Raw genomic sequence first — 22,735 nt, forward strand, 5'->3', positions numbered from 1 at the left:
GCTGATCAATCCACAATAATTTAGTGGCTGCATTTTATTTATTCATTTATTTATTAATATCAGCAACTATCATATTGGGGTGGCCACAGGGGTGGCCAGAGTTTACACAAGGGTGGCCGTGGCCACCCCTGGCCACCCCTTGGGGGCGCCCCTGATTGTTCCATGGTCCTTCACAAAGTTATAAACAAGTTTAACAATTTTTCCTCTTTGTAGCACAATGTTTGACTGAATTTCTATCAATTATATCATGTTAAATATTCTAGTCCTCGCAATAAAACAGCAGCAGAGAGCGAGAAAGCAAGAGAAATTGTTTGCATGTGAATGACACAGGCATATCTAATAGCTCATAGTAACATGCGTTAGCTACCTCTTTGCAAAACATTGTTGCAGCATGTGTTTGCGGGTCTTCAAGACTACAAACATTCAAAAATTAAGGCTCTGGCAGTTGTTACTACTGTTCGAGAGGCTCATTTATTCTGAACAGTGATCAAAACAGACTGGAACCACCTATTAAAGGCGCCATATACTGCATTGGTTCAATAAAGTTCAAACTTTACAATAAACACGATTATTTAACAAAGAAATTCAGTTAAACATACCTTTTATGCCTCTTTGGGGTGGAGCTGGATAAATGTATAATCTGTAAATCCTGCATTTCTCATCCTGACGCGATTTTGAACGTCTCATGCAGTCGTTGCCTAGAAACGCATAGTAAACAATCTGCGGATATCGTTTTCAAAATAAAAGTCTCACATACATAGTATGTTGAATATAAATTTAGGGTCCCCGAGAAATTAAAACTAATCATATGATTTTGTTAGCTCACATTGCTAGTTTTGTGGTGAATAATTTGTATGTGTATGTCATTAAGAAAAAAAAAAGATTTGCCCTTGTAATCTTTAATGAGCTCTAGCTAGAGTTTTGCCAACAATAAACTTCTGGTGAAAGCTTAATGTGACTATTTTCAATTTCACAACACAATTTACAGCATTGATGTTGTATGTGATTACAATACATTCAGTTAAACAGACTTAAGCATACATTTAGTTGTTCAAGCGTAAAATGAGATGAAAGACTGTTGTAACCATTAGCGCCGTCAGTAGCAACAGGCTAGTGCAGAATTTCATTTGAAAATACTGGGGAAAAATAAACTCTTCTAAAGACATGGAAATGGAAATGGAATTTAATGCAGTGCTTCTTGTCCGATCTAAGATCCACTTCATATTGTATATCTAACCGGCAGTAAAGCTGATTTTTAAAGAAATCAGATCTTAAACGTGAAAATTTTGTAATGGAAAGAAGGTGGCTAAAGCTGCTCCAACTGTAAGTTTTGACAACAAACAGAAATGGTGAGCGAGAGGAGTCTGTAAGGTTGTAAAAGCACTTCTAAAACCCTTTTCCCGATCTTTCTGAATGAAATGCCTACTTTACTACGTCCATTCAGCCCGCAATAGAAAAAATAAGCCACATCCACTGTTTGCCCATTTAAAATTCTTTTTCTCTAGGAGTCATAATTATGAAAAACAAAATTATGATCGCAGCTTCCAGTTCACGGGGACTTTAAATATGACTAAGGGAGGAAAATGATTATCATCGTCCCACTAGGAGCACACATTCAAATTAACCCTCATGTCGTGTTCACATCCCGCTAATTACTTTAGTGTTCCCAGTCAAAAATGACCAGTTTGTTTTCAACATTCTTTAGCTGTGAACAATGTCTCAAAGTAGTGTGTAACATTAATTTATAGAATTAGACATAAAATAACTGCAGTGAAACACAAATAAGCACCTTCTGAATGATTAATCAACCAGTAAAGCACAAACAAAACTATATTATTTCCTGTGTACTTAAATTTTCATTCAGTCCTTCAGTTGGATTATATTAGAGTACTAATATAGAGGACTGAGGGTGTGAATAGTAAGTATGGACACAGAACAAGCACTAGTAATATTTTGGTCATTTTTGAGTGAGATGCTAATGATCTAATCCAATAAAACCCTGCTAAAAAATCCAGCTTAAACCAGCCTAGGCTGGTTGACTGGTTTTAGCTGGTCGACCAGGCTGGTTTTAGAGGGGTTTTGGCCATTTCCAGGCTGGTTTCCAGCCATTTCCAGCCTGGTCTTAGCTGGTCAGGCTGGAAAATGACCAGCTAAATCCAGCTAAAACCAGCTTGACCAGCCTGGTTTAAGCTGGACATAGCTGGTTTTGGCTGGGCTCCCAGCCTGGCTAGGCTGGTCAAGCTGGTTTTAGCTGGTCATCTCCCAGCCTAACCAGCTAAGACCAGGCTGGAAATGGCTGGAAACCAGCCTGGAAGTGGCCAAAACCCCTCTAAAACCAGCCTGGTTGACCAGCTAAAACCAGCCAACCAGCCTAGGCTGGTTTAAGCTGGATTTTTCAGCAGGGAATAATCGATGATAAGCAAGATAGGCTGAATAGAGATTGGCCGAAAGAAAGAAAACTAGTACGAATTAGCCTCTAAATTGACAAAATGTAAAATAGTTGTTTCCTTGTAAGATCGGCACAAGCTTGTAAAGAGATGTGTACCTGCAAAAGACATTGTTCAGTCTGAAATGTTTCAGTTCAGTTTTCTGTCTGATGGATGACTGGTCTGGATACCCATTCATTTCCTATGGCGGTCACTTTTGACCGGGAACACCACAGGTGTAACACGGTTGATCTAAACACTCAAAATTCAAAGAAAGAGGTAATTATTACTATTATATGTTAAAGTGCAGAAGGTGGAGGATATCCTAAGGCCTTAAAGCAATCAGATGTAAAACACAATATTTATGAGTGTTTTAAGTTGTAAATCGGTCAGATTTGACCCGAAAATGACAGGGATGCTAATGATCCAAAACCAGCATTTTAGTCTGTTTTGGCTAGTGATGACGTGGCTGCTCGTCTGGTCTCGATAACGCAAAAGGCACACCAACAGTACATGGTTCCTGAAGGTATACCAACAGTACACATTTGCAACCTCTTCCTAATCAAACACACCTAAATCAACTAAACATAAGAAGAGACTCCAATACCTGTAATGAATGGGTCAGATAAGGGTGACATCCAGAATACGTACTGTTATTGTGCCTCCTGGAACAGGGTTGAGAAACACTGGCCTAAAGTACATGTAAATGATGAGTACGCACCCTGTGGGTCACGCAACAGTCTGCTTTGTGTTCTGATTGGCCTTTTGTCCACTGTGGGTTCTACACTTATGGATATTACATGAGTGTGACGCTCACGATATGCTCATTTCTACATATGGCTCTCTTAATATTTGACTATGCCTAGTAGGTGTACACAGATCGTATTCATCCGCTTGTTAAGTAGTGATGTGTTGGTGACGTATGGAATACTGCTTCCGGGTCCAAGCCGCCACTCATTTGAGATGAGAAATTATTCCTTTATGATCACTTTTCATTCATACCACACATTAAAGTTAATTTAATTCAATTCAATTTTATTTGTATAGCGCTTTTACAATGTCGATTGTGTCAAAGCAGCTTCACATAAATGGTCATAGTAACTGGATCAGGGTAGTTTAGTTTTTAGTGTTTAAGTTCAGTTCAGTTTAGCTCAGTTCAGTGTGGTTTAATTCATTACAGAGTCCAAACACTGAAGAGCAAATTCATCGATGTGTAGCTCTACCGATCCTGAACCATGCAAGCCAGTGGCGACAGCGGAGAGGGAAAAAAAACTTCACCGATAGGAGAGTGAGAAAAAAAAAAAACCTTGAGAGAAACCACTCAGTTTAGCACGACCATTTTAATTTCTCCGCTGGCCAAAAGTCTTGTGCATTTATAATTTTATATGAAGTCATAGTGTACACAACAATCTCTGAGCTTGCTGCATAACAAATACCAAAATATTAACAATTAATAAAAAAATAAATCACTTTCTGGACAATGCATATTAGTCATGGACATATATATATATATATATATATATATATATATATATATATATATATATGATTTTGTAAACGTTTATTATTACCATTTCATGAGTCTCCGCATACAGTTGAATAGAGCGCTTGGACCCGGAAGCTGCTTTGCGTGACGTCACACTTTACAAGCGGATAGAGCATCTTTAAGTGAAGTTTATTTATAAACAAATTTCGAGAGGATCACTTGCTTATGATTGTTCACAGCTGTTCCAACTTTAGCTAATGACTAATTATCCTATCAGATGTTCCTAAACCCACTATAAATAACCAGACTTTTCTCATCTTGATTAGCGCTGTTGCCTCACAGCAAGAATGCCCCTGGTTTAATTCCTTTTCAAACCAGGCAACATTTCTGTGAGGACTTTTGCTTGTTTTCCCCATGATCGCGTAGGTTTTCCCCAGGTCCTCCGGTTTCTTCCCACAGTTCTAAAACAAGCACCCTAAACAATTAATCCAAAATATTTTAGCCAAACTCTGAGTACACATTCTCAGCATCCATATCTGACACTTAGCTACAATAAGCAGGAGAGGGAGTCATCAAGATCTACCTGAGCTGAAACTCCCCTCACACCTTGCAACGGGAGGGAGCCCAGGGCTTGAGGATCTTATAAGCTCAGGGCTCTCTCCTGGGACAGCACGCCAAACTAGCTTTATTATCAATCATCAGCTAAGTGTGAACTCTTGAAATGATTCTATTGCACTCTTTCCATTCAATCAGGATCAAGAATTTCAACACACCATGGAATAATGCAATTTATTACGTTTGTTTAGAGCTGGAATAAGACTGCAGCAGATCTCAATGTGTAAATGAGCGGCATTCGATAAATGAGGTGTAGGGCTTTAATTTGGAAACGTTCACAGAGCACTGTTTTTCTCCTTGTAAATAGATGACTGCGCATATGGGACAATAAAATAAAAGCAGACAACAGAAACAATATGCCAGACATTACTTTTTTCTTCACGTAGAAAACTGGTGGGCAGATACCTTCAGGGCTGAAGACATTTGCAGAACAAAGTCATCCTCCATAGCAAAACAGATTTCATTATTTTTTTTTTGCAATAAACAATGGCCGTGATTCAACTCTAGAGCAACATTTCTAGAACTTCAGTCCACAGAGGCTTTCGCACAGTAAAGTTTTAAAGAGTCATTTCTCGCCCCAGGTGTACTTGTCATCCTTTGTAATAGTGAGGATGTCTGTGACCAGGCCGGTGCCGATGGTTTGATTTCCATCCCGAAGCGTGAACCTCTGGCCTTTATCGAGAGCCATCGGCTGTCTGAGAATTAGGTTTACAGCCGTATCCTCTCCAGGCATCACCATTTCCTGTGGAGACACAGATTTACACATTTAGGACATTTACTGCAAGCCTTAAAGGGTCATGAAACACCAAAACACATTTTTTGAGCTGTTGACAGTCGTATGTGTCCCACACTGCTAAAAACACTATTAGGACACCTATATTTCACTAAAAAGTGTAAATTGGTTGTTTTTGCGTTATTTCAACCAAATTCGTACTTCCTGTTTGAAACGAATTTTTGAAGCTGCGTCATGGTCATGACATAATAACGTGTATTCCAGCGTGCAGACTGGGCGTCTGTGCCAGAGTGTGTCTTATTGCGTCTTACAGTGTGATGCATTAATGCATGAGTAAGGCTTGGTTCAAACCAATCATCGCGCTCTATTGTGCAACTTCATTAATATTCATTACTGTGTTTACACGACATAGACGCCACGTTTTGTTGGCCAAACAAGCGTGAAGTGTTGCTTTTATAGTTTGCTGCCGTTAAGTTTCGTTTTCATTTTCCCTCTGTGATAGCTCATCTGGATCACGTGTGGATTAACAGTGTACGCGACGCTCGACAACAATAACTTACGTGTCTAAGGAGGAACATTGTTTACCTGAGAGCTGTTCTCATCTGCAAACGCTGAGATCTGGATTGGCTTGTAGTCTCCTCTTAATAAAGACGCGGCTCTAGTTGCTGGTGATTGTCCTGTCTCTACAGATTTGGTAAGTGAGCGACCAGTGCTCTTTGTTTATTCAGTTTGTTCGTATCGAACTAAGTTAACTATTGCACCGAGTGTAAACATGTTTGCACCACAACCAAACTTTAACCTCTTGTAGGGTTTTTACCGCATTTTGTGACCGGAACAACACACACGGCTTTCTGACGCTACCTGCCGTGTGCATCTAAGTTTCCGGAAAATGCTGAGGTTTTTGTCTCTCATTCGCCGTGCGGTATCAAACATTGCATGAAAAATACATGCTTAGAGCAGATCCTCGAATCAAATATCTCGTTTGTCGCGAGGGGCATGAATGAATTCCCTGAATGAAAGAGCCAAACTGCAGTTAAAGTCCACCATTTAATAATTTGGCAAATAATTCGACTACAGATGTCCATGTAGGTTAAACACCATCACTTTCTCCTGTGTGTGAGTATTTTGACTGAAACTCGCGCATGCCCAAATAGACACTCCCACACCCTCCCACTTTAGTTCCTCCGACACTCCCCCCTAAACAGAGCTGGACACGCCCACTTTTCTGACTTTTTCCAAAGTAGAGGTGTGAAAACACCCTGCTGAAACGAGGGGGTTTCATGGCCCTTTAAGGCCCGTTTCTACTAAGTGGTACGGTAGGGTAAGGTTCAGTTTAGTACGCTTTTATGGCCGTTTCCACTGTTAATAAGCATACCGAACCAAACTGTACTGTACCACTTTTTCAGCACTCTTTCGAAATGGTACCAAAAATGAGAAAGGGTATCAAAAATGAGAAAGGGAACCAAAAGGTGGAGCTACACGCGCAGCCGAATACTGATTGGTTACAGAGATACGTCACAAGCTTGTGGAGCTAGACAGAATGTAAACAAAGGATCCGCCATGTTCTAATACACAGCCGAGAGATTACATGGATATACCATATGCATATAATAACGAGCCTTGGATGAACCGAGCTCAAACAAACCTTGTCGTCGTCTCGATGAACAGACACAAAGTCAAGAAGAAAAATCTGCCGTGTGCTGTTGTTGCTTTACGAGCCCGTCTAAAAGTGCGAGCGGTATTCGCTTTCTTCCGGGAGCTCGCGATCACGTCTATATTTGATATAACGAACTTCTTGAGCTGATGATGATAACGTGTACGTGATTATTGAAGTGTCTCCGTCATCTGATCCATTCAGAAAGAAATGGACAAGCACGAGAGTGAAGCGCGGAAAAAAAGAGAAGCCATCAAAACACAGGAGCAAAAGTGCTTTAGCAACCTGAATCAAGAACAAACTGCCGTGTTTATCATCGCCTTTTGAACTATTATGAACTATGAATGTCAAAATTACTCTCTAACAGACACAGATGAGAGGTTTGCGCTGACTGTGGGCTATATTGCGTGTGTTTTTGTACTCAAATAAGTACTAAATGTTTGCTGTGTGTAGTTTTTCTGTAATTAATAATATATTGGAGACTGTAAGGGGCTGCATGTGTTCATATATGTTGCATTTATGTATTTATTTTATATAATTACAGACGTTACAGTAGCCTATTTTGCACTGTCATTGATCTGTAGTTATAATCAAAGCATATTCATAGAAAAGTCAGTAATAAACATTTATAAACAAGCATTTGTGTATAAAGCATCTGTTTTGTGAGAAGTGCTTCTCATCAGATGTGTAATCGACCCGTACAGCTTTACTGTAGACATTTATTCGAGCGAGCATGACATCGACTTAAACTTTATGTTGTACACCACACCCACCAAAAGGGTACTCTTTGTGGTGGAAACGCAAGCCTGATAAAGGTGACCTGTACCGACCCGAACCGTACGGTACTGTACCAGTCAGTGGAAACGAGCCATTAAAGGGTCATGAAACCCCCCGTTTCAGCAAGGTGTTTTCACACCTCTAGTTTGGAAAAAGTCAGGAAAGTGGGTGTGTTTAGCTCTGTTGGAGTGTCTGGGGAGGGAAAACTGGAAAACCTTCAATGCAGCACATTATAAAAGCAACACTGGCGACCCGTATCTACAAACAATTCTTATTCTTTTCCCACTACTTTTGGCAACACAATGAGTGTCGTCACTCTGCCGTCTGAACACTGTTTCAGGAACAGTCTTCGAAGCTAACATGCATATTAATGTAGTTGCAGCGCATACATAATGGAGCGCGCTGATTGGTTTGAACCAAGCCATACTCATGAATGAATGTAGCACACTCAGAGAGGTAATACGGGAAACCCAGGCACAGACGTCCAGTCTACACGCCAGTCTACACGCTAAGATCTCATGGCTGTGACGCAGCTTCAAAAATTCGTTACAAACCGGAAGTACGAATTTGCTCGCAAAAACACCCAATTTACACTTTTTAGTGAAATATAGGTGTCCTAATAGTGTTTTTAGCAGTGTGGGACACATATACGACTGTCAACAGCTCACAAAATGTGATTTGGTGTTTCGTGACCCTTTAAAGAGACAGTTCATCCAAAAATTTTATTTCCTCATTTACTCACTCATTTACTTACACTTCTGTTGAACACAAATCAAGATATTCTGAAGAATGTTGGAAAGATGCATCCATAGAGGGAACAAAAAATATTATGGAAGTCAATGTATGTTTTTTCCAACATTCTTCAGTGTATCTCTTATTTGATTTCAGTATCAGAAACTGGATGTGAAGGATGTGTAAATAATGACAGAATTTTGGATAAGCAAAGCATTTGCATTAATTAACCCTTAAAGACCGAAACAGCCACCCGCGGCTAAAAAGTATTGTTCTTAAATGTTTAATAACTTTTGATCCGCTGATTCGATCCGTACAATTCAAAGATTGGCATAAAGAAGAGAAGCTTTCCATCGCTGTAAAACCTTCGAACCTTTGAAAGCTCCAGAATCAGTGTGGTTATGTCATCACATTTTGACAACGCTGATTTGACAAATGAACGCTTGTGGCTTGTGTCTCCGGACAAACCAGACATGATGCATTGGCGCATTGTCCCTCCTCCATGCCCAGATTGGTTCAAACTCGCTCTCTCAACTAATAAGCATAGGTTTCGCTTTGTGGACCAGCAATCAGCAGTTTGAACAACCCGGAATGAGAAATAGGCTGTACATTTACGCACGGCTAAATAAAACGCAAAAAAAAAGTTTTGCGTGAAATAATTATCATACTAAGTACTTTTGCATGCACAACAGCACAAAAACATGACAAAACAGTGACACAGCAAAGACGAAGTGCTGCTCTTGCTGTTTTCAAAGAACGCAAATGACAGTGCGGCTGTTTGTCTGCAATGCAAAAGTTGAGAAGCAACAGGGTCAACACCATATCCATGCTGGCACATAAAACCTATGGATGGGTCCATATTGAATCTAGTTTAGTTATGTAACTATTTATAGTATAGCAAATATTTATATCTAATTTTTTTACTGATGATTTCCACCATGTTTATTTGGACTGACACATTAGTTATTATTTTCTTATTGTTTATTTGTTCATTGTAAGTGGTGTTGTTTATGGTAACTGAAAATATATTATTTGGAAAAAGTCAAACTTGCTTCAGTGTTCAGTTATTTTGTAACAATCTTTCTGTTTAGTTCATTCCCAGATCTTTTGGGCAAATACATTGTCAGTACATAAATGCACTAATAATACAAATAAATTATATAGTACAGAAAATAATACAGACAGATAATACAGACAAATAAATGATACAGACTGAAGCTTCAGGTTCTCCTGTTCAAAATAATATGTGACACTTGAGGCTGACTGCTAAAATAACAATAAAACTGCATTTAAAAAAAATAATAACATAGGCCCATTAGGTGCCTACAAAATACCTCTAGGTCTTTAAGGGTTAATATTAATTAATAATTTTATTTTGTATCCAATGGCTCAACAACTGCGGAGGTGAAGCATACCTTTCCTGGAAGCAGCTCTACTATACAGGCCATATCCCAGGTGAGGGAGAACATGATGGGCGTGAAGTTAGTGAAGAACGGCTTGTGTCTGCCGCCCTCTTCTTTACTCAGAATGTAGACCTGAACACACACACATTAAAAAAATAAAGAAAAAGACCATCATTACTTTGTCAGGAGTGATTTAATACTTGTGGGTGGGGTCTGTGATCTGGAGGCAGAGCCTACAAAAGTCTGTAAGATCACAACCCCAATTTTAACAGGTGTACACTGCGATTTTGATCCTGAATTCTGACTCGTGGTCATATTTCAGCTTTGTTATGATGTCTTTATGCAGTGTAGAGAGGAGAATACCCCTTGTGTGCTGTTGGGGATGTTTTCATCCACTCTGGGGTGATTTTGAGGCTTAATTTCGCCCGTGTTTGAGCAAAGGGAATGCTTTTGGTGATTAATCCTATTTTGGCACATATTTTAGGTAAATGCTTTGAAAATGACCAAAAAAAACTCAATAATACACTTTGGGAAAATGGACTACACTTTCGTTATGTTAGCTGTTGTTTTTGCCTCACTGACTTTCATTATGAATACCTTTTTTTTTTATTGCAAAGCCATGACACCATGTAATCATGCTTTCTTCCCCTGGTGAAAACCACCAATTATCAATAAAGCATGATTATATGATGTCATGGCTTAGCAATAAAAAAATGTGGTTATAATGAATGTCAATGCGGCAACAAAAAACACCAACATAAGAAAAGGGAGGCAATTTGAACAATACGCAAAGGTTAAACTGTCAATCGGCAATTAGATGATTTTCTAAAGTGCACAGCTGAATCACACCTACGAGCCTACTTTGTTTGGAATCGCATGGAAATGTAAGCAGTGTATGCCCAGCCTTATAAAGCTGCTGGCAAAATGATCCGCCCTGCTGTGCAATATTTATTCTTTCTCAAATATTTCTCAAGTCATATTAAATGGAGTAAAGAAATGTAGAGTATTTCAAATAATATTTTCTTTTGGAGAAATTCTTGACAAGAACAGAAGCAGAAACCATTTTTACAGGCAAAATTATTAGCCCCCCTTAAGCAATATTTGTTTTGGATTGTCTACAGCAGGGGTCACCAAACTTGTTCCTGGAGGACCAGTGTCCTGCAGATTTTAGCTCCCACTCTGATCAAACACACCTGGCCAAGCTAATCAAGAGCTGCGTCCCAAATGGCAAATTATACACTCATGCACTATGTACTTATGCACTTACACACTCAACAGGATAGTATATGTATGTAGTGGCGTCCCAAATGGCACACTAATTTTTTTTACTAAGCGGAAATTCAAAACAATTCCCTGATGACGTTTGACGGTTGCCAAATCAGTGAAACAAACGACCAAATCATCAAATACTACCTATCGTGAGTATTGCCGCATTTACCGCATTGGCGCTATAATCACTCTCGTAAGAGAATTTTGCTTTTACCATCCAAAATAAATAAAGTTATTCAACATGTGCGTCCGATAGCTCCGCCTCTTCCGCTACGTAAGCAAATCTGCGGTCGTTGAGTGTGTGAAGTGTCCATCATTACACACTTCATTTTGCCAGCTGAATGAGTGCATCATCCGGGTAATTAAAGTGCACTTATTATTTTGAGAGTTTTCAGTGTGAACACACTACTTACACTATTTATACTATAAAATGGCGTAGAATAGTGAATAAGTATGCGATTTGGGATGCAGCTAAGGTCTTACTAGGTATACTTAAAAACATCCATGCAGGTGTGTTGAGGCAAGTTGTGGCTAAAACCTGCAGGGACACCGGCCCTCCAGGACCGAGATTGGTTACCCCTGGTCTATAGAATAAACCACTGTTATACAATGACTTGCCTAATTACCCTGACTTGCCTATTTACCCTAGTTAAGCCTTTAAATGTCAATTTAAGTTGTAAAGAGGTGTCCTGAAAAATATCTAGTACAATATTATTTACTGTCATTATGACAGATAAAAAATGAATCAGTTATTAGAAATGAGTTATTAAAACTATTATGTTAAGAAATGTGTTGAAAAAAAAAATCTCTCGATTGAACAGAAATTGGGGAGAAATATATAGCGGGGCTAATAATCCAGGACGGCTAATAATTCTGATTTCAACTGTATGTGAAAAGATAAAGGAAAATTTGATTTCTCATGTCGTGGCCACTTTAAAGTTGTTAAACCCCCACACCTGAGCTCTGATCTTCTGGTGTGGCTGGATGGATCCGGGTTTGATCATCACCATGCCTCTCCGGACATCCTCTCTCTTCAAACCGCGAATCAGAGCGCCCATGTTGTCGCCCGCCTCCGCCCGGTCCAGAGACTTGTGGAACATCTCGATGCCTTAAGAAAAGAGCAGCAGTGGTGAATGTTTGAGCCATGGCAAATCCCTCTATGAACCACACATTTATTTAAGCAGTTACTTAATACACAGTAAAAACTGCTGGGTTCCACAAAATTCCTTCATGTTGTCCCAACACAAATCTATTAAGCTAGCTTAATTAGTTTACAAATTCAAGTAGCTTAAACATAAAACAATTAAGCGTAGGAATTGTGTTATTTTTTTTACCTCATTTTAAATAAGTAAATCAAACAAGCTGCTAAAGTAATTTTTTGAGTGTATTTAATATATTTAATTTGAGCTGTTCTGTTTATGCCTGATCAGAGAATCTGATTGTTTGTGGATATATCGCAAACATTTCAGAGTAATTTAGGCTTTTTTTTTATATGTTGTTGTTTTTTTTAATAATTTTTTTTTAAATATATTTTTTGTAGTATTAATTAATTAATTATTTTTTGTTAATTAAATATTTATTTTCAGCTTTAAATTATCATGGTTTTATAATCTACTTATCTATTTTATTTTACTTTCTAAGTCTTTCATCTAAACTTTAATTTTAAGAAACCCCTTGCAACAAGTTAAGCAGATTAAACAGCTGATATTATAGTAATATAAAAATAATAATAATAATAATAATAATAATAATAAATAAATAATAATAAAAAAATTGTAATAGAAGTATATTTATTTTCTATTATAGCATTTATTTTCTGCTTTAGCAGTTTACATAGCTTTCTATTATTATTTTTTTTTAATTTTCTAAAATATGTGGAAATGTACACACATTATGATTATTATAATTATTATTTTAACATATCACATCAACAGAAGCAAAAAAAAGAAAGAAAAAAAGTGTAGTTTTAATCAATTTAGCATATTCATTCATTCATTTTCATCATCTCACTACTTTTTTTCATCGGGGGTCACCACTGCAGAATGAACCACCAACTTATCCAGCACATGTTTTACACAGCGGATGCCCTTACAGCTACAACCCAGTACTGGGAAACATCCATACACTCTCATTCACACACATACACTACGGACAATTTAGCTTCACCAATGCTCCTATAGCACATGACTTTGGACTGTGAGGTAAACCGGAGCACCCTAAGAAAACCCACGTCAACACGGGTAGAACATGCAAACTCTACACAGAAATATCAACTAACCCAGTTGGGACTCGAACCAGTGACCTTCTTGCTGTGAGGCGATCGTGCTACCCACTGAGCCACACTCAATTTAGCATATTACAATTTTAAAATAATTAAATTTAATGAATATTTATATTTTAAAATGAACAGTTTTTAGTATAGTTTTAGCTTACCAATTAATGCAACTTTGACTTTTCACTATGCTCAATTCAAAATCTAATTGCACATTGAAATTCTGCCCATTCCAATGATTTCCTTACCAGTGATGATCGACTTAAAGCAACGATTGTGTCCAAGAAATTCACACTCGTCTCCTTTCTTGATCACTCCTCGCTCAAGCGTCCCTGAGACTACAGTACCACGACCTGCACAGAGAAAACACACACACATTCATATATATGGGGAAAATACACATAACACACACAACTATTATATATACTATTATTATATAATATTATTTACAGTTTTTACATAACCTTATTTGATATGCAACTGAATAACTGAATATCTAATCATCGGCCACTTTATTAGGTACACCTGTCTAACTGCTCGTTAATGCAAATTTCTAATCAGCCAATCACATGGCAGCCACTTAATGCATTTAGGCATGTAGACATGGTCGAGACGATCTGCTGCAGTTCAAATCGAGCATCAGAATGGGGAAGAAAGGTGATTTAAGTGACTTTGAACGTGGCATGGTTGTAGGTGCCAGACGGGCTGGTCTGAGTATTTCAGAAACTGCTGATCTACTGGGATTTTCACGCACAACCATCTCTTTACAGAGAATTATCTGAAAAAGAGAAAATATCCAGTGAGTGACAGTTCTGTGGGCACAAATGCCTTGTTGATGTTGAAGTCAGAGGAGAATGGCCAGACTGGTTTGAGCTGGTAGAAAGGCAACAGTAACTCAAATAACCACTCGTTACAACCGAGGTATGCAGAAGAGCATCTCTGAACACACAACACAGGGCTCGAAATTGCGACCATTTTGGTCGCATATGCGCCCGAAAATTAATCGATGCGACCTCATAGTAAATTTGGGCGCATTAGTGCGACCTGTTTTGATTTTTTTTTTTAAAACGTGCTGAATCGCTCTTCCCTGCCGCTATATTGGTTCATATTAGCTGTCAATCACCCAAGGCTTTTCACTGTTAGATGACAGGGAGGGAGCTTTTATGTCCACGGTAAATGCAAACGACTAAAGAGTGAAAACTTAAAGCACGCAGGTTTGCAAAGTACAAACCCCACCTAAAGTTGAGGCGCAGATGAGAGCGATCATGACACGTGGTGAATATTGATCACTCGCTTCTTGGAGAAGGTGCCCGAATCATCATGCGTTGCATTCACTGTGTGTTCAGCGCAAATGTCCGCTAAAAGTCAAATCTAATACTGTATCATCGCCAAAGAAGCTCGCCTTTACTAAGTTTACACTGAAACTGCGTCTCATAACAAACAGCGGTATTGCGCCGATGCTCAACCTGCTCATAAATTGGGTCGGCTGACTCGCCTGCTTTTCCACAAACACAGAAAAATGAAAATCAGCTCAGACGGAACATTTAAATTGACACAAACTGAAACCAAAACTTTTAAAGAGTGATAGAAGTGAGACTTTACTTACTTTCTTTTGCCTATTCTTTCTTGAGGTGTATATTATTATTTTTTATTTAGTTAGGCTACTGATGACTGTTTTGCAGCTTTCAGCCTTGAATTTAATATTTTATTATAATCTTTTGTTTGTTTTGCAGCAGAAATATTATTTATTAAACTGACATGCATATATATGCTGTTTAGCAGTACAAAATAAATATTTCTTACTGCAATGCTTCATTTTTGTTTGATGCTAACTATACATTTATTTTTCATAAAGTAACAGACTTTTTATAGCAGATAACTTGCATTCAAGCACATTCAAGGCAGCATGATGATGAGAAATGTAATTCATTGTTACTATTATTGTCATTTTCATCATCATTAATATTCTAGAATTATAATACATACACATTTTGGAATTATTGCACACAAATATCAATGTCATCTCAGCATTAGATAGTTGTTTCTGGTTTTTGTTAGTCCTAATTGATGTTGTTTTAAAATACAATAAGTCCCTTAAAATACAATTTGCAGCGGTGCTCAATCATTTTTGGTGGGTGCTCCTAAATTTTTTCTGGTGCTCCTAAATTTTTGAAGTTGGGAGCACCGGTGCTACCAAATAAAAAAGTTAATTTCGAGCCCTGCAACATGTCCAACCTTGAGGCAGATGGGGTACAGCAGCAGAAGACCACACCGGGTGCCACTTCTGTCAACTAACAACAGGAAATTGAGGATCACACAGGCTCACCAAAACAATAGAAAACTTTCCAGTTTCCAAACGATGGTCTGATGAGTCTCAATTTCTACTGGTAGGGTCAGAATTTGGCATCAACAACTGAACGCATGTATCTATCCTGTCTTGTATCAATGGTCCAGGCTGGTGGTGGTGGTGTAATGGTGTGGGGGATATTTTCTTGGCACACTTTGGGCCCATAAGTACCAATCGAGCATCGTGTCAATGCCACAGCCTACTTGAGTATTGTTGCTGAACATCTCCATCCCTTTATGACCACAGTGTACCCATCTTCTAATAGCTACTTCCAGCAGGATAACACCCCATGTCACCATGAATCATCTCAGACTGGTTTCAAATGGCCTCCACAGTGACCAAATCGCAATCCAATAAAGCACCTTTGGGATGTGGTGGAATGGGAGTATCATGGATGTGCAGCCGACTAATGCGTGTGCGTGTGTGTGTGTGTGTGTGTGTGTGTGTGTAACATGAAGAGCAGAAAACACACCTGGAATAGAATAGACTCCGTCTACGGGCATCAGGAAGGGTTTATCCAGATCTCTGCTTGGCAAAGGAATATGACCATCAATTACCTCCAAGAGCTTCATGATGGAGTTCACACCCAGCTCCGGCTTTTTGTTCTAAATACACACAAATCATGGGAGTCATACACAATATTCATTCTTTTTCCTCTGCAGCATGACTTTATATTTTATACTGTACATTATTTCTATTAAGTGACAAGACTTTTGTCTAAGCAAAGTCAGACCTTAATGTCCTAATTACATATTTAAAAATCAAGAAATGAGCATATTTTATTTTGGTAAAATAAGTGTAATCTAGACGCCTTTACCTTTCATAAAAGCCACTTCTGATAGCCAATGATCAACTAAAAGTAAAGTTATTATTATAGACCTTTTTTATGGCTGCAGCATGGTGGGCGCCATAGCGACCAGCGTCTTCCGGTAGAATGCTAAAAACTTCCGTTTACAGCGTGTACAACTGGTAATTTGGGCTCCGAAAATGGGTTTCAATGACGTTTTTAATATATTACAGAGTGTTTTTGTGACAAACAACTAAGAAATGTGTCTGTTAAAGCAGTTATAATCTGTCAGATGTGGTTCAAGCCTGTCAGTAATACGAGAAATATATTCTCCTAGTTCACGTGTCTGCCGTCAGAAATACAGTGTGTGTGTGTGTTCCCTGCCTTCGGGCTGTTAGCTCAGCAGCTCTTCAATACACACACACACACACACACACACACACACACGCAAGCAATACTTCGTTGCATTATAGAGCAAACCGTATTATTAGCATGAAACTTAACAGGTATGCAAGTCATGCAATTTACAAAAATGACCAATAAAAGTCTGTTACTGATACTCTGCTGGCTGATTTGCTGTTCATTCTAATCGCGAGACGTTTATGTTTCATTTCATGTGTTGTTTTTACCATGGTTTGTGTTTTTCTATCATTTCGAAATGACACTAGCCTATATTTTCATGTTGTAACAGTTATTAAATCAGTGTGTCAGTAGGACAGTACAGTAGGCTACGTATGTGTGCGTCAAACATTTTGGTGAATTACATTTGTTTGGGTTGGTTATATATTTGAAAGAAAGAGAAACTGTTGACTTTAGCGATGAAGAGGCTTCATTTAAACTGCAGAAGATGCCGTCTGACAACGAGGGAAAAACGCCTCTCAGCAGCTGTTTTTCATCCTATTAGATCGCATTTTTTAAATGATGGACAACAGAATTAGTTCAAAGATGACAAAAGCTGGTAAAATAAATTAAAAACTATCGTTTCAAAGCTGTCCAAATGTGACTGTTTACATGCATCAGCTGCTGACCGGAAGTTCTTAGCATTCTCCTTGCACATAAACGCAAAGCATCATGGGTAATTTTGCGTTCCAAGAAAAAGGTCTATATGTTGTTCCTAAAACTTGGATAGGCGACAAGACTTTTGTCAGGTAGTGTTTATATCTATTAACGTACTTCCAGAGCACACAGCGCTGATCCGACCACCACTGGAGTGTTTTCTCCATCATAACCGAACTCTGTGAGCAGCTCTCTGATCTCCAGCTCCACCAAATCCAGCATCTCTTTATCGTCCACAGCATCAGCTTTGTTGATGTACACCACCACATGCTGTACGCCGATCTGCCGCGCCAGCAGGAGGTGCTCTCGAGTCTGCGGCATCTGACCGTCCGTCGCCGCCACCACCAGAATACAGCCGTCCATCTGAGCCGTGCCCGTGATCATGTTCTTCACGACACAGACAAATGCACACGTTATCTTCCTGTACATTATCATTTTTCAAATACATTTTTAGTACATAAACATGATATCCGTCACTCGTATGATTTGAATCCTGACCACCACATGAAAGATTATAATAAAAACAAAAATAATGAATTAAATTAAATAGTAATTAAATAAACAACTAAATAATAATAATAAAATACTCAATTATTATACATAAAGGCAGATTACATCTATAAACTACTCATTAGCTGCTTTTTAATACAGCGTATAGTGGTAGTGTAGTACCTTGACGTAGTCGGCGTGTCCAGGACAGTCTGTGTGAGCGTAGTGTCTGTTAGCGGTGGTGTACTCCACATGGGAGGCATTGATGGTGATTCCTCTAGCCTTCTCTTCAGGAGCGTTATCGATATCCTCATATGATTTATAATTTGCACCACCAGCCTCGGCAAGAACTGAAATGAAAAGAAATAGATACAGAGAATGAGCTGTTAGAAATCAGTTCAACCCTTGCGAATCTAAAAGTTCACAGGTTTAATGGGTGTTGATGGGGACAATTTTGTTCTGAAAGTCTTGAAAGGAACTCTTTTTGTACCAAGTGTAAAAAACATTTTTGTTTAAAGGAAACATGGGGAATTAGTACATTTCCAATAAAAACATGCATCTGAGCCAAAATGCATGCAGATTACATAAACACAAGGAAAAAAAGAAAGAAAAAAAAACCCCAAAGAAATCTGAAATGGACAAAAATGTCCAAAAGTTTGCTTGAGGATTACGATTAGCAAGATATAATATACGTAGGCATGCTCCGATCATGGCGAAGCAGTAGGTAGTGCTGTCGCCTCACAGCAAGAAGGTTGATGGGTCGCTGGTTCAAGCCTCGGCTCAGTTGGCGTTTTTGTGTGGAGTTTGCATGTTCTCCCTGCATTCGCGTGGGTTCTCTGGTTTTCCCCACAGTCCAAAGACATGCGGTACAGCTAAATTGTCCGTAGTGTATAAGTGTGTGTTTGAATGTGTGTGTGGATGTTTCCCAGAGATGGGTTGCGGCTGGAAGGGCATCCGCTGCATAAAAAACTTGCTGGATAAGTTGGCGGTTCATTCAGCTGTGGCGACTCTGGATTAATAAAGGGAATAAGCCGACAAGAAAATGAATGAATGAATGAATGAATGAAAGAATGCTTCAATCAGGACTTTTGCAGCTGATACCGAGTACCGATGTCTTGTCATGGTGATCAGCCAATACAGAGTACTGATTCTAATGCTTTAAGCTTTGTAATGCATAAAGCACATTTTCCCTCCAAGTACAATACTTAAGATCTCGCCTTATTGGAGAGAATAAATGGAGGATGTTGCATATAATCCCTTAAACATGTCTTTTATAACAATTTACTGTGGTCATGTCATGGTCAGAAACAGCTTTACAGACAATAATAGATAAAACCGATAAAAAATAAAAATAAAAAAAAGCGGTGGGAAAAATGACTAACAAAGCCATTTAGAAACATCACAAATGAGGGGAAAGTAATTCAACATGTCTCAATGAAGAAAAAATTTGGCGCGCATATTTGATGCATAAGATGTTAAAATGCACACCTATAAATACATATTTGTTTATTGCAATTAGTACAATACAAAAAGGTATATTATTAAATACTCAAGTAAAAAAAATGTGTATATTTATTATATGTATTTTTTTCAATCAGGTTTTAGTGAACTTGCAATAATGTTAAAAACACACAGAGCCTCTTGTGATCTGTTCTCTTGCTAATACACACTCGTCTCCATGGTTTTCGGGGTAGTTTATACAATGCATGGGTGTCACTTCCTCTACGTGTAAACCCGTAAACAACAACTGTGATCGATTCATGAGATCGGAGAGTACCGATCGAGTCATAAAATGTAATTATCGGCCGATACCAATCTCTGAACAATCAATTGGAGCATCCCTTATATGAAATAAAGCTGAAAGTGTACCTTTGGTGATGGCGGCGGTCAGTGTGGTTTTGCCGTGGTCAACATGTCCAATAGTGCCGATGTTCAAATGGGGTTTATCACGAGCAAAAACCTTCTTCGCTTCTGCAGCGAAATTCCTTCGACTTAGAGGAACTGCACACTAGGGTCAAAAAAATTAAATAAATAAATAAACATGAGGCTATTTTTTCAAATATCTCCAGTGGAAATGTCACAGGGTGCCTACAGAGTTTAACAAGTTAAATTGAAAACATTTTTAAAGGCCTTTCTAAGACTGACTTATAAGACATTTAAGATCATCAGATTTGCAATGAAAATACTCATGCATATCAGGGCTAAACGCTAAGGATTTAAAAAAATAAATACTGACCAGGGACTAAACTTTGGATTGAAACCTTCCTGAGTATGAAATATGAATGTATGCAAGAATAAATTTGTATTTATTTATTTATTAATGATCATGCTCATATGAGGATTTAAAATAGGTCCACGGATTCATAAATGATAAAAAAAAAAAACACTTTGCATTGTTTTGCTTCTGTTAGTTGTGTTATTGATTTTTGTAGGAACATGATGTTTATGTCAGACACACATTTTAATTTTTACTTGCAATTTGACTAGATGGCTTAACTAAAAAAATGTTGTTCTGTCTAATAATAATAATAATAATAATAATAATAATAATAATAATAGTAATTGTAAATAGTTTTTGGGTCTGTCAGGCTGAAGAAATAGTTTTAGCCAAAATATTTTTTAAATATCTTCTCAAATCTAAATTCAAGGCTTTTAAAGACTTTTTTTTATCCTTTCTATAAAGAAAACTTTTTATTTTGTTTTTACATTTAGATTTTTAAAAAATTCAGATATGAGTGAAACAATTTCCAATTTCCATTCAGTATTCTATAAATATTCACACAAAATACTAACCATATATAAAAGAGTAAGTAATCAAAACATTATATTATATAGTATATTTTAATATTAGATGATTAAAACACTTGTTGCTAACAAATAGGTTAAAATCAAGTGCTTGGAAAAATAGTAGCAAAATATAAATAGATTTAAAATGACAATTAATGAGTATTTTAAGGCTGCATTGTGATAAACAGTCTTTAAATGTGTTATCAAATGATTCTTGTTGCATAATTTGCCTGACAAGATTCCTTTGACCCACTTTAACCCAACCGATAAAGATTGAATTTGGACAAACGTCAAGTTTAAGTATATAAAGCATTTAAGTTGAATTTTATTTGACAGATTTTAAACAAAAGAAAAAGAATCCCATACATTTTGAAATAAAACCATGGAGGATAAAAAGGTATAAAGCCCTGGACTTCCATTGTGGACTTGGCTGTTAAAAAACAAAAACAAAGTATGGCTAATTTGTCACAAATATTTTGCACAATTATTTCGGAGTTTACAATATCTAACTTATCTTCTTTTCCTTCGATATTAACAAATAATAATTGCTAATCCATGACAGATAATAATGCATTTAATAACATACTAATAAAAACAAAAAAAAAAAACTTAAAAAACTGAAACTCATACCAGCTTAAACGAGCTGTGAAGTAAACTTGGAGAGGTCAACTGAAGAGCTGGAAAACAAACAAAAAAAGCTTAAATGTAATACAGAAATCATCATTCATTCATTCATTCATAAACACGAGTCAGGAAATATACTGTATAATATATAAATATACTGTGCTAATGCAAACAATGGAATACATAGACTATTAAATCTGCTTAAAAATATGTTATCATCACATTAATAAACAGAGGACAACTTAAAATATTACAAGCGTCAAAGTCGCTATATTATGAACAACTGTCAAAAACATCACGAGACCGAATCACTCCTCATCTGTTTCCCGTAAGTATGATCTTCACACAATACAAATATTTAACTATCATATAAATATTGTGATAGATCTTACGCTTTAATGTCAATAATGCCACTCAATCTGTACGATATATATAAGTCACAGCCTGAGGAACGTGACCTTGCTTGGGGAAACACACGAGCATCCTTCATGTTTTCACAGTAACTGCCATTTCCACACTCTCATCGGCATTTGCACAAATATTACACATATTTCGCAGATTATTCGCTGCATGAACATAGTGTCAGTGGCACGAGAAAGGTAAAATAAGCGAATTTTATAACTTACCGGAGAGGCACGCGCGGACGCTAACGAGCGCAGCCATTTTGCGGACTGTGACAAGTGCGCATGCGCGGAGAAATACACATACGCCATCAACACTGGACGCACTGGACACGTTTTTTAATCTTACAGTAAATCATCTAAATTGTACGTTACTACTCCAAATGTAATTATTTGTTATATACATTTTTTTATGTATGCTTTATAAGAAGCCTTGTCATTTTTATACAGATTTTAAATTCATAAATGTAAATCACAAGCCAACATTTGTACAAGAGATGAGTGTACTAGGTACACCTAATAAGAAAGCACTCAAAACATATACAGGTACTATTTTCATGACCTTTAATATGTATACTCTATTAAATCTCTAAATTTCTGAAAATATAACATTATCTTCTTATTTTGCTCAATTTCTTTATGTATTAAATAACTATCCTCAGATTAAATAGCCTATTAAATTTTTTGTGTTCTGTTTTATTTCTGTTGTGTTTTTTCCTCATATTTTTTCTTCTTTTTCATTCTTTATTGGCACCATTATAAATAATCTAGTAATTCATTCATTCATTTATTTTCAACCGATTTTCCGGGGCCAGATCGCAGGAACAGTCTCAGGAGAGAACCCCAGACTTTCCTCTCCCCAGACACTTCCTCCTGC

General features: G+C 37.6%; 3 protein-coding genes across 8 annotated transcripts in view; 1 reads left to right on the forward strand and 2 right to left on the reverse strand.

The window, feature by feature from the left end:
- Positions 1-713, reverse strand: part of amdhd2 (amidohydrolase domain containing 2) — a 52,141-nt gene extending 51,428 nt beyond the window's left edge. For all 3 annotated transcript variants that reach the window (XM_087242391.1, XM_087242394.1, XM_087242393.1), the window contains exon 1: positions 600-713. The gene's annotated coding sequence lies outside the window, so the exon portion shown is untranslated. The remainder of the gene's footprint in view (positions 1-599) is intronic.
- Positions 1-22,735, forward strand: part of dnaaf5 (dynein axonemal assembly factor 5) — a 571,499-nt gene that overhangs the window by 451,679 nt on the left and 97,085 nt on the right. The window lies entirely within an intron of this gene.
- Positions 4,688-22,141, reverse strand: tufm (Tu translation elongation factor, mitochondrial). 4 transcript variants are annotated; one of them, XR_015479771.1, is made up of 10 exons: positions 22,084-22,135; positions 21,464-21,510; positions 19,916-20,054; positions 18,230-18,396; positions 17,675-17,944; positions 16,187-16,319; positions 13,616-13,720; positions 11,067-12,203; positions 9,839-11,019; positions 4,688-5,269 (listed from the first exon to the last, which is right to left on the reverse strand). XR_015479771.1 is itself a non-coding variant. In NM_001013505.2 (10 exon segments), coding segments are annotated over 10 exon segments (1,347 nt in total). In that variant the 5' UTR covers positions 22,121-22,141; the 3' UTR covers positions 4,688-5,092.

Source organism: Danio rerio, chromosome 3, assembly GCF_052040795.2.
Source record: "Danio rerio strain M-AB ecotype USA chromosome 3, GRCz13ab, whole genome shotgun sequence".
Taxonomy (NCBI): domain Eukaryota; kingdom Metazoa; phylum Chordata; class Actinopteri; order Cypriniformes; family Danionidae; genus Danio; species Danio rerio.